Source organism: Athalia rosae, chromosome 8 (genome assembly GCF_917208135.1).
Source record: "Athalia rosae chromosome 8, iyAthRosa1.1, whole genome shotgun sequence".
NCBI lineage: Eukaryota > Metazoa > Arthropoda > Insecta > Hymenoptera > Athaliidae > Athalia > Athalia rosae.
The window spans coordinates 7,517,067-7,529,415 of record NC_064033.1 but is presented as its reverse complement, the minus strand read 5'-3'; the positions used below and the strand labels follow the sequence as shown (position 1 = coordinate 7,529,415).

Here is a 12,349-nt window from a genome sequence, read left to right as displayed (position 1 = left end):
ATTTAATTACTGCCCAATCACTTTTTCGAATTTGTCATCCCCGTCGTAGATTCGACCCTCGACACCGTCAGCAGCCCCACAGACGGTAGAAAAAATCGAAAAAAATTGAAAAAAAATCGAAAATGACGAGCGACAAATTCGGGCCTTGGGTATTATTGGAGCATCTAATTAGCATTTAATTACTGCCCAATCACTTTTTCGAATTTGTCATCCCCGTCGTAGATTCGACCCTCGACACCGTCAGCAGCCCCACAGACGGTAGAAAAAATCGAAAAAAATTGAAAAAAAATCGAAAATGACGAGCGACAAATTCGGGCCTTGGGTATTATTGGAGCATCTAATTAGCATTTAATTACTGCCCAATCACTTTTTCGAATTTGTCATCCCCGTCGTAGATTCGACCCTCGACACCGTCAGCAGCCCCACAGACGGTAGAAAAAATCGAAAAAAATTGAAAAAAAATCGAAAATGACGAGCGACAAATTCGGGCCCTGGGTATTATTGGAGCATCTAATTAGCATTTAATTACTGCCCAATCACTTTTTCGAATTTGTCATCCCCGTCGTAGATTCGACCCTCGACACCGTCAGCAGCCCCACAGACGGTAGAAAAAAGCGAAAAAAATTGAAAAAAAATCGAAAATGACGAGCGACAAATTCGGGCCCTGGGTATTATTGGAGCATCTAATTAGCATTTAATTACTGCCCAATCACTTTTTCGAAATCACCCTCTCTTAGCTGATTTTTCAATGTGGCGGTGCCAGCTTGGATTCAAGCTGGCACCGCCACAGGTTTTTTTTATAAAATGCAGAGCGACAAATTCGGGCCCTGGGTATTATTGGAGCATCTAATTAGCATTTAATTACTGCCCAATCACTTTTTCGAATTTGTCATCCCCGTCGTAGATTCGACCCTCGACACCGTCAGCAGCCCCACAGACGGTAGAAAAAATCGAAAAAAATTGAAAAAAAATCGAAAATGACGAGCGACAAATTCGGGCCCTGGGTATTATTGGAGCATCTAATTAGCATTTAATTACTGCCCAATCACTTTTTCGAAATCACCCTCTCTTAGCTGATTTTTCAATGTGGCGCTGCTAGCTTGAATCCAAGCTGGCACCGCCACAGGTTTTTTTTATAAAATGCAGAGCGACAAATTCGGGCCCTGGGTATTATTGGAGCATCTAATTAGCATTTAATTACTGCCCAATCACTTTTTCGAATTTGTCATCCCCGTCGTAGATTCGACCCTCGACACCGTCAGCAGCCCCACAGACGGTAGAAAAAATCGAAAAAAATTGAAAAAAAATCGAAAATGACGAGCGACAAATTCGGGCCCTGGGTATTATTGGAGCATCTAATTAGCATTTAATTACTGCCCAATCACTTTTTCGAAATCACCCTCTCTTAGCTGATTTTTCAATGTGGCGCTGCTAGCTTGAATCCAAGCTGGCACCGCCACAGGTTTTTTTTATAAAATGCAGAGCGACAAATTCGGGCCCTGGGTATTATTGGAGCATCTAATTAGCATTTAATTACTGCCCAATCACTTTTTCGAAATCACCCTCTCTTAGCTGATTTTTCAATGTGGCGCTGCTAGCTTGAATCCAAGCTGGCACCGCCACAGGTTTTTTTTATAAAATGCAGAGCGACAAATTCGGCATTAGAGCATTTAATTAGCATCTAATTAGCATTTAATTATTACATATACTGAACTCAATATTTCTCTTGTGGCGGTGCTAGCTTGATAGACGTCTTATAGTGGGGCATTTATCTTGAGACAAAATTATATTTCACAATCAGTTGGAATTGAAGATATCAAAAAAAGTTTGAGACAAAAGTCACAAGGCATCAAAGGGGCCGTCATATGAGTCATATCTTGACTTCCGGCCACAACCGGAAGTACGGTTTTTTGACCGAAAACGTTTTCTTTTAGATGAAAACCTACATTTTTCATCATGGATATCGATGGAAAATGGCAAAATAAACACTTTTTGTCGCTGTCAATTTTTTGATTTAGCCCATATTTTGGCCATTAAATGGGCATCAAAGTTGGGGAGGGCGCATTCACCTTAAATGAAACTTATTGAAGTAATTGCAAGAAACTGCATAGTATTAACTACTTTGAGCACTACCCAGGAATAACGACGTGGACGTAGTAGTTTTTATTCCCTTTGGGGAGCTTGTTTTCGGTGAGTCCCCTCGCCTCTCACCGTCGGGGTGCTTGTTAACTTATTTCAATAAGTGCTCAAATTGGTGACCATTGACTTCAATGCACTTATTGATACGAAGTTCAAAAGATCGCAGACATCTGTTAAGCATATCAGCTGATATTTTAGTACAAGCAGTTTCAATTCGCTGAATCATGTTTTCACGAGTTGTTGGTACTTCTTTGTAAACCTCGCTTTTCAAGTAACCCCATACGCAGAAATCGAGTGACGTAAGATCGGGTGACCTTGCAGGCCAATTTACCGGACCACCCCTACCTATCCAGCGTCCATTAAAACCGCGATCTAGTAGTTCACGCGCAATTCGGAAGTAATGCACTGGACATCCATCGTGTTAAAACCACATTTGTCGCCTCACGTCCAAGTATTGTTTACCTCAGTGAGATTTGATTTCAACGAAAGAGAGTAAACATTTGCACTTAAAAATCCTGAAAATCCATCATTCCTTCAAATCCATACATTTTTAATTCAAATAATACATCAATTCGATTGAATTGATGTATTACTTGACCACCTTCCTCGTGTTACAATTACGAGATTACAACTAATGACGTAAAATGAATCAATCGTAGTGTTATAAATCGATGCAAATTGTAAATTTCAGAGTATTTCCGATCCACCGTTGTCTTTCCCTGTCTTTGAGAAGCTTCCAATCTCACTTTTTTATTTTACAATCCGTATCATCGTGTAGCGGAGGACCGAATTTCTGTGTTCCGAGTTCGACAACATCCATCCCGATGTACCAATAACTTGGCAGTTTTTGAGAAACGACATCCGATAATGCCGTTTTATGGATGAAGTTTTTGATACATTAAAATTTCTTTACATATCTACGGAATACTTTGAAAAAGCATTATTAATTTTTTGTATTCTTTCTCATGAATGCATTATTTTCAAAATTGAAATAAGCGATTTTATTTTTGTTCATCTTTTGATCAAATCAGATTATCTTTTTAAATTTGCCACTGTAAAACTATCTGAAAATAATGAAGGGTATTTCCATGCAAGGAAAGATTGAAATGATTCTAATTTATGGCGAATGTGCTAGAAATGTTGATGATGCCGTTTCACTTTATGCTGAACGTTTTCCAGACAATGCGCGATCGCGACCATCTTTTTATCGGGTCGTTGACCAATTTTTAGAAGGGGGAAGTGTATGTAATAAAAAAAGAGTCCGTCAAAAAACAGTTACTGGGCCTGACAATGAAATTGCTGTAGTAGCTGCAGTAATTGCTGACCCTCATGTCAGTACTCGAAAAATTAAACACGACTCTGGAATTTCGCGGCGTAGTATAGGCTGAATATGAGAGAGAAATAAATTTCACTCCTACCACATTTCATTGCACCAAGAACTTCATGGTGATGATTTTGAGAACCGTCTTATCTTTTGCCAATGGGCAAGGCGACAAATACAATTAGATCCTCATTTCTTTGCTAAAGTACTATTTTCAGACGAGTCCAGTTTCACAAACCACGGCACGATTAATAGGCATAACATGCACTACTGGAGTGTTGAAAATCCGCATTGGTTACGAGAAGTTGATCACCAGCGCCCATGGTCCGTAAACGTTTGGTGTGGAGTAATTGGTAACTAGCTTGTAGGCTCATACTTAATTGAAGGCAACTCAAACGGACAAGAATATCGCAATTTTTTGGAAGACCAACTTCCGAATTTACTTGAGGATGTGTACTTAGACGTAAGGCGACAAATGTGGTTTCAACACGATGGATGTCTAGCGCATTACTTCCGAATTGCGCGTGAACTACTAGATCGCGGTTTTAATGGACGCTGGATAGGTAGGGGTGGTCCGGTAAATTGGCCTGCAAGGTCACCCGATCTTACGTCACTCGATTTCTGCGTATGGGGTTACTTGAAAAGCGAGGTTTACAAAGAAGTACCAACAACTCGTGAAAACATGATTCAGCGAATTGAAACTGCTTGTACTAAAATATCAGCTGACATGCTTAACAGATGTCTGCGATCTTTTGAACTTCGTATCAATAAGTGCATTGAAGTCAATGGTCACTAATTTGAGCACTTATTGAAATAAGTTAACAAGCACCCCGACGGTGAGAGGCGAGGGGACTCACCGAAAACAAGCACCCCGACGGTGAGAGGCGAGGGGACTCACCGAAAACAAGCTCCCCAAAGGGAATAAAAACTACTACGTCCACGTCGTTATTCCTGGGTAGTGCTCAAAGTAGTTAATACTATGCAGTTTCTTGCAATTACTTCAATAAGTTTCATTTAAGGTGAATGCGCCCTCCCCAACTTTGATGCCCATTTAATGGCCAAAATATGGGCTAAATCAAAAAATTGACAGCGACAAAAAGTGTTTATTTTGCCATTTTCCATCGATATCCATGATGAAAAATGTAGGTTTTCATCTAAAAGAAAACGTTTTCGGTCAAAAAACCGTACTTCCGGTTGTGGCCGGAAGTCAAGATATGACTCATATGACGGCCCCTTTGATGCCTTGTGACTTTTGTCTCAAACTTTTTTTGATATCTGCAATTCCAACTGAGATATAATTTTGTCTCAAGATAAATGTGTATATACTGGCCCTGTAGTACTCCAGGGCATACTAGAAGAGAACTTTTTTCTCCATTTCTTATTTCTTCATACAGCAATTCGCATTCTTTCAACTCCGTCTAGTACACCCAATCATCTTCCATTCGCCAAACATGCATTACAATTGTTTGTATCATCTGCTGAAGATTTATATGGCTCGGCCTTTTCAAGTTATAACGTGCATGGTCTTCTGCATGTTGTTGATGACGTTAGGAGGTTTGGTACTGTAGAGTCATATTCGGCTTTCCCATTCGAGAGTAATATAACTATTTTTCGAAAGTACGTTAGAAATCAACATCGTCCGCTCTCCGGCTAATAGAGCGTGATCTGTATATATCGTCTAAAAACCTCTCATGTGGCGATGAATTCAAATTATCATGCATGCACAATACTGGGTCCTTGCCTGAAAATTGTCACCAAAACATCAAGCAATTCAGAAAGTTGAAATCGGCTAAAAGATTCTTCAGCAATGATAAGGGTACCAATACTTGCATGCTTGGCGATGGGACTCTTTGTGAGATTTGTAATAAACTTGAGATATCTGGGACTCTGACACTTGTAATCAAAAAGTATAAAATCGTACAGGACCTTTATATCAGTAGAAAGTTGTCATCTTCCATCAAAATTTTTAAATGTTCTGATATCTCTGATGGTTTTAAGTTAGTTGACCTGTCCAAAGTAGTAAAATGTTATTGTTTACCAAGTTGGTCTTGTGACAACACGCTTGCAAATAGCAATAAAGTCATTCTCATGACCCTGTTGCACAATTGAGTTGTTTCATCGGCTGAAGTATTTTCAAATAAATTATTTTGTACTTATAGATCATTCTCATTTCGTACAAATTATTCTAGCATCTTATTGTTGTTGGTTGTTATCTGGATATCTGGGTGCTATGTGTTATGTAATCTGTCATTTTTCCAAACCTCTCATAGCTAGCTATTTGTTCAATATATCTATGCTACTGGGTGGTCGTTGTAGAATGCATCATCACTCGCACTGTAGTATGAATGGTTTTACATCTCACATTTTTTAGTATTACGGTATCTTCCTTATTACCATAAAGCCAGGAATGAATGCCGTGTTCTCCGTATCATTTTTCGATTGTGCCTATAGAATTTAACAGGTGTACTTGAGAAGATGTCAACACCCTCACAACATTGCCCAACCAAGTCGTCCACGGACAAAAGAGGTGGAGCTTTGAAACGACAAAATCATTATGTACCAATGAAAGACCGTATTGCGCATCTGGTGAGTGAAGTAGACAAAGAAGCCTACCAAGAGCCATACCGTAACACCAGCGATACTGATGACGATATCATCCCTAGTTCACAAACCGGACCTGGGAATTCCCTGACATTCAGTGATGTTAAACGATGAACTCAGAGGGACCATACAAATCCACCCACTGATCAGTGGAATAATTCATACACATCTCCTGCTGGTTAGTGTGAGAAACCTTGAAATAATTCAATTCTAATTATAGTTCAACTAGCTACTTTTCGTGGAAAAATATACTTCGCATCTCAAAACTTCTGGTAAAATAAGTAAAATTGACTCTTTCTAGTATAGTTTGAGACTAATTCAAATTTGCAGATACTAGTGAAGCCAATCTTAACACGGCATCCACGACTACCTTGGAGGCAATAGGTTCTCGCAATACAGACGCCATAACGCAAACTGTGCAGGGCCTTTTTGACAAGTTCAAGAGGGAACAATGTGAGCGCTTGGAATCCTTTGCAGTTCTAATAAGAGAGAAACATAGATCAGATCGGAAGGCTATTGACGCCCATTGGCAGAGGCACTTAGAGTCATTCCAAAAAACTATGAGGTATCACATGCAATTATCAGGTTCTTTTTTCGATTACATGTGAGTAATATAGATGATTTTGAAATAAAGTTGAACACAGGACAGCGAATACATCATGAATGGAAGAACTATTAATGACCAAATAAGTTGAGAAAATGATAATGCACTGCTTGCAGAATGCTATGTTTGGAAAACTTTACCTTGCAGAGAACTATCAAGAAAAATATAAACCGGAAACAGCTATACCCTTATGAAAAACCAAAAGGTTTTCCATTAGAATCCTTGGAGGCATTCGAGGAGTTTGGAGAGGATGTTGAGAAACAGTTGTGCCTTGTGAGTATCATACGGTTATATTTCTAATAGCAATGGTCGATTTATCGAGAATACACGTACCAATGATTTGATGTGATTTTCAGAAAGAGTATCTCACCAGCATTGGAGGCCATAGAGTGAAAGACACTTTAAATCAATTTATGAAAGGAAGTCTATGTGATAGTTTCACGAAAAATTTCAGTTGGACAGGAAAGAAAGTTGCTGGCCATGAAGAGTTAAGACCTCTTCATAAAACTCAGTTAGCAAAGGTGTTTTATGGAGTGTTTCATCACTTGAACTACACAAAAAGTTACTCATCATTATGGAGATAGTCTGTCGAGAATGTTAGGTGAATGAATCATTTTATTCGCAGATGCACTGCGGGTGTGTCGCCATATACCCCAGCTACCGGATCGAACTGCTTTCGCAAGATGTATACAGGATACAATCCGAACTGCCAAGCAACGGAGACGAGATGCCTCACGACGTCGTGACACAGCAGCTGTCAGGGCAGGTCCGCGGAGGCGATATGAGGCGGAGTTGGCCGAACGATACAGAGGCGGAGAGAGTCCTGATGAGGAATTGTAACTAACTTAACCCAACCTAATGCTAACCTTTACTTAGAATGTGAAGTACAATAAAATTAAAACCCAAACTAAAGATTGGAGTATCATATTTATTGAAGTATTTCCTGGATGCGAACCACTGTAAACGTGGGTTGAGCGTCACTGTACAGGTACTATACGCAACCTGCAGATCGAGCATGGAAATATCCACGACATGCAGCAAGCTTCTGCCAAACATAGGTATACATGCGCGCGGTCAGCAGCCTTATGCGGAAACAGGAAGGTCTGTTCGCAGACTCATGCAAGCGCTCCCCTCATGGCCACGTCAGGTATTTGCGACAGATTGTTACTTGGGTAAGGCTGCTGTCCCATAATCCGCGATTTGTTTCGGACCCGGAGATCCGGAATCTAGGGATTTTCCGAAGTGCCAATCAGAGGCGTTCCGGTCATTTTAGTAGTCCGTATGCATTGCAGGCCTTTGTCAAGTGTCACGAAATGGATCTATGTGTTTGTTTGAGACAGTTAAGTGTGCGTCGGCATCACGTTGAAGCCAGCATCTTTTTTGAACTTTATCCGTTGCAAAATAAAGTAAAAAATATATTAAAAATACGATTTCAAGAAAACAAACAGAAAAAAAAAAAACGAGTATGGATCCGTCAGCAGGTCCAGTGAGTATATAATTGTTGTAAATGAAAACAACTGATCTAAGAAATTTCGCTTTTTTCATATTTGGTATAGTTCATAACCTGTTTGGTTTAATTTTCAACTTATTCGAAAATATTTATAGCATCATCGATTAGCCCATTCTTTTTTACAGCCTGTGAAATGCGGATACTGCGGCTGGTTGATCCAAGGTTGTGCAAATATAGTACAACGTAAGTCCTTGGAACACTATGATGACAGTCACTTTCTTAGGGTCGACGATAACTTAGTGGTAACTCTAAGTAAGTTGAAATGCATTTTTCGTCATTGATTATCTAACCCTTTCATCTCATATTTCGATAATTTGCGTAGTTAACAGGAAAGATGATGCTACGCAGGTTGTAGTCTCACAAGAGGTCCCTGATGATAGTCCTGACACCGACGAACTCTTGATACAAGCTGTTGTCGCCCGACCGGCTCTAAACAATATAAAATTCCCTGTTAGAGAAAGAACAAAATTAAAAAAAGACGCGCTTTGGTTGGAGATTAGTAATATATTAGGAGGTGAGAGTACTACTACTACTATCACTACTAACAATAATCGATCAATTTAAGTTCGGTACTATGTGTAACCCGAGTAACCTCGGTGTAACCTGATGTCGATATTCACGCTGTCTCTGTGGGCGGTTTTATCGGTATGTTAGAGCGATAATGAAAGTAATTGAGTACATACTGCAATAAATATTACAGGTACCTGAACCCCTGAAGCTCTAAAAAAAAAGGTAGCAATATTTGCGCGACTGTTTCATTGAAGAAAAAAATAAGCAGCAGAAATATCGACCAAGTAGGTCTACTGCTGGTCACCCAAGAGACCTGCATTTAGGTTTTATGAGCAGATGTGGTTTCTATGCGATTCACTACCGAGCATACACTACGTTCGTTTAGTTAGGTTGAAAAATTAAAAAGAAAAAAATCATATCGGCGTCATATGATATAATTGATATATTTCTCATTGTAGAACTTCAAGTAATATTGGTGATCCACCTCCATCGTCTGACTATAGCGGCTGCTCGGGTGTGTCATGCAATCCCACTGTTGGATACAGTGCGGCTTTTTGCAGCCCTTCTCCGTCCACCACCACCACCAGTACGTTGGCATCACCATCACCACCTCCCAGGACTCCGACACCAGGGGGAAAGAGTTCGTATATACTCCAAGTATTGCTATTCTGTTTTACGCACTCCATCATGTTCTAATATGTGTCTTTTGTGGAGAGGAAGATAGATGATAAAAACGCGGAGTTGCGCTCTGCGTTGGTGGCCTTACTCCAACAACCTGCACCACAACCGGACGCAGTGGATGGTTTTCTGGCTCGTCTAGGCGAAGACCTACGACGAATCCCATATAGAAAGAGAGCGGTATCAGAGATGAAATATCTCACTATGCTGATGGAAGTCGGAGACACGCTCAATATTGTAACGTGGCGTACGATGTTCCCTATCTAGCCTATAAGAAATAGGATTATTTGATATAAAATTAATAAAATTAAAAATAATTCTCTAAAGCCGTATGGGTGACCACCAGTGAGGATGCATTCATTTGTCTTGGAAAACGGGTGCCTCGTAGGAACCGTGATAGCCATGAAAAATCAAATACTAAATGTATCGGTTCAATTCGCAACCGATAGAGGGCCAAACAAAGCAGGTCACTCATTAAAGAAGATCTCCCAAGGTAATTTAATGAACTGCCCAATTTTCCATGTCAAGTGTGCTCTACTACCCTACCAAGAGTTGTCGGTCTCCGACTTTCCACTCGACAGTTTTTAATCTAGAAGTTGGTTGACCAGCATCGCGGATTGTACCTCGGTTCTTCTGCCTGTCTCGGCTTCCCATTCGACTTGTTTGTATTTTCTGGATTCTGTCTGTTTCCGGCATCGCGGATCGTACCTCGGTCTTTCTGCCTATCCGGCTTACACAATCCATATATTTCTGAGTAAATTCACATAAATAAAATCCTTAACTTCAAGTTAATAGTCATGATCAGAGGTTTGATAAGAATCCCTTAACCGGTAAAAAAGGGGTATAGCCACCAACAAGGGTGATTAACAGCATCGCGGACAGAGCTTCGGCCTCTCTGCCAGTCTAGTTTTCCCCTTCACTTAGATTAATAAATCCTGAGAAATTAATCCAAATATTATATCAAAACATATTCCTGTTCAAATTTAGTTATAGTGTTCAAAACTTGATTATTATTCCTTGATGAAAATAAATATCCTTGTTTGATCTTTTCTTCCTGCGTGTCCTTGGTTCCTAATTTATTCAGTTCACCTAGGATGTATTATCAAACGCCTGAGTTTCTATTTCATTGAATTTCATTAATCGTTACAACGATTTGGCGCCCAACATAAAATGTTTAAAAAAAAAAAGTCCAAGCTCGACGGGAGAAGCGTAGCAATATATATACGTATAAGAACAGCTCCAACAGAATTTCAGACCGATTATGTAGACAATTAATGTTGTCTTCGATGAAAAGGATGGTTCCAAAAAATTTTCTATCGTTAGCAATCGCCTAACTTTCTGAAAAATAAACTCAAATTATTTTTTCAAACGTGACGTTCTTCTTTAGAGTCTGAGAAACACACGATAATTGATTCAAATCTTTACATTGATATTGAACACTATGAAAAAATTATTTCATGTGGTGTATTCGCTCTTGGGGCAGTTCGCGCATGCTACAACGGTCGCGTGGAGCCTTATTTTCAGCGTTACATTAAAACTTTTATACATACAAATATGAATACATATTAGAGATAGAGTTCCCGGAGGTAGGACTTTTTTATTGAGAATTTCGTGCTCTTCGAGAATCTTTCTTCACATTTTCGCCATCGCTTGTACTTTTTCATTTATTCTCAAAATCGTGAAGCCTTTTTTTTTCATTTCTTGTTCATAACAATTGCTATTTTTCTCGCCGAGAAAAATTCAAAAAACGTTTCCCCCAGAATCGTATTTGGAATCCAATGACCTACCGCTTATAATTTTTCGTAGAATTAGGACGATTTTTTGCAGGAAACTCAGTTCTTGACTAGACTGATTTTCGTGCTTCTAGAATCGTCACTACTTTGTTGTTATTATCACGATTCGTTTCAACTCTTCCAGCAGCACATTTTTTTCAGCGATATTTTTGAAAAGTTTAGGGCCCTCAGCCGCTACAGCGTTGCTGCATTCTCTGATTTCCCCGCACTGCAAGTCACTACAATGTAGGCGGTTTCTTTCATAGAAACCGACATTGTTATCGAAATTTGCAGCGAATTATAGGGGATGGGTCGCCCGCTGAGCGACCAATCCAAAGATATCAAAGACGGTTACCGAAAATTTAGCAATGCGAGCAATTTTTTGTTTACGGCATCAGAAAGTGTATATCTTGCTGCAAAGTTCAAACCCACGTAGATCTATTTGGCTTCAACCTTTCCCAAAATCACCACTCGTACTTTTAAGCACTTGAGCGCCATGTTTCTTCAAATTTTTGAGATTTTTCAACGGAATCATTTTGGAAAATCTTTGAGGAACATCTCTGAATTTTTTCTAATTTTTCGAATGCTTTTTAATGAGCGGCGACGCTCTATAGTTAACCTAATTTGGTTAACTCTGAAAAAACCACGTTTTTCGACTTTTCGGTAGTCATAAGATTCGTTGAGTATTTTCCTCGATATTTGAATATAAGTCATCAGACGCAGAAGACTTCAAGCTTTCAAACCTTTTTTAAATTTTTGCTTCATCATTTTTTCCTTCATAATTATGAACCTCCAAACTGAGGGCCCTAAACTTGACGCGTCGACAGTAGTCGAGTCAATTGTTGCACGATCGCCTGATATCTTCGGTAGTGATATTTTGCCCTCATCATTCTATCCGTACATTTCCAATTTCAAGTGTTGACGCGAAAGTGTACGATAATTATGTTTATTTCTTTGATTCTTATTGTAATCTGTGAATGTTTATTTCCAACATCCGTTGTTAATTAACCGTTGGATATACCTAAGTGGTGCACATGTAAAAATGCACCACTTCTCATCAGCTATCAGTATTCGATGAATTTCGATACGAGCTTTTTAAAAAAAATAGAGAAACGAAATGCGATTAAGTATATTCACCCGCCCCCCTCACGCTCTTCTATAAAATTTGGATTTCTTTCAGCGCTGACTGAAGATTTTCCGTCAATGCTTTTGGT

At 39.4% G+C, this 12,349-nt stretch overlaps 2 protein-coding genes across 4 annotated transcripts; both read left to right on the top strand.

Moving 5' to 3' along the window:
* Positions 1-4,690: 4,690 nt before the first annotated feature.
* LOC105691142 lies at positions 4,691-7,560 on the top strand. 2 transcript variants are annotated; one of them, XM_048659952.1, is made up of 6 exons: positions 4,691-6,046; positions 6,124-6,239; positions 6,392-6,626; positions 6,696-6,938; positions 7,022-7,186; positions 7,291-7,560. In XM_048659952.1, exons 4-6 carry the CDS (start codon positions 6,783-6,785, stop codon positions 7,507-7,509), a joined length of 540 nt encoding a protein of 179 aa, XP_048515909.1. In that variant the 5' UTR covers positions 4,691-6,046; positions 6,124-6,239; positions 6,392-6,626; positions 6,696-6,782; the 3' UTR covers positions 7,510-7,560. The 2 variants fall into 2 exon arrangements, with proteins under 2 accessions (XP_048515909.1, XP_048515908.1); XM_048659951.1 differs by having other exon boundaries at positions 6,392-6,938.
* Positions 7,561-7,826: 266 nt separating this feature from the next.
* Positions 7,827-10,797, top strand: LOC125502153. 2 transcript variants are annotated; one of them, XM_048659946.1, is made up of 4 exons: positions 7,827-8,151; positions 8,301-8,427; positions 8,498-8,689; positions 9,144-10,797. In XM_048659946.1, the coding sequence occupies exons 1-4, from the start codon at positions 8,131-8,133 to the stop codon at positions 9,407-9,409; spliced, it is 606 nt and encodes a 201-aa protein (XP_048515903.1). In that variant the 5' UTR covers positions 7,827-8,130; the 3' UTR covers positions 9,410-10,797. The 2 variants fall into 2 exon arrangements, with proteins under 2 accessions (XP_048515903.1, XP_048515904.1); XM_048659947.1 differs by having other exon boundaries at positions 8,876-9,286.
* Positions 10,798-12,349: the final 1,552 nt, after the last annotated feature.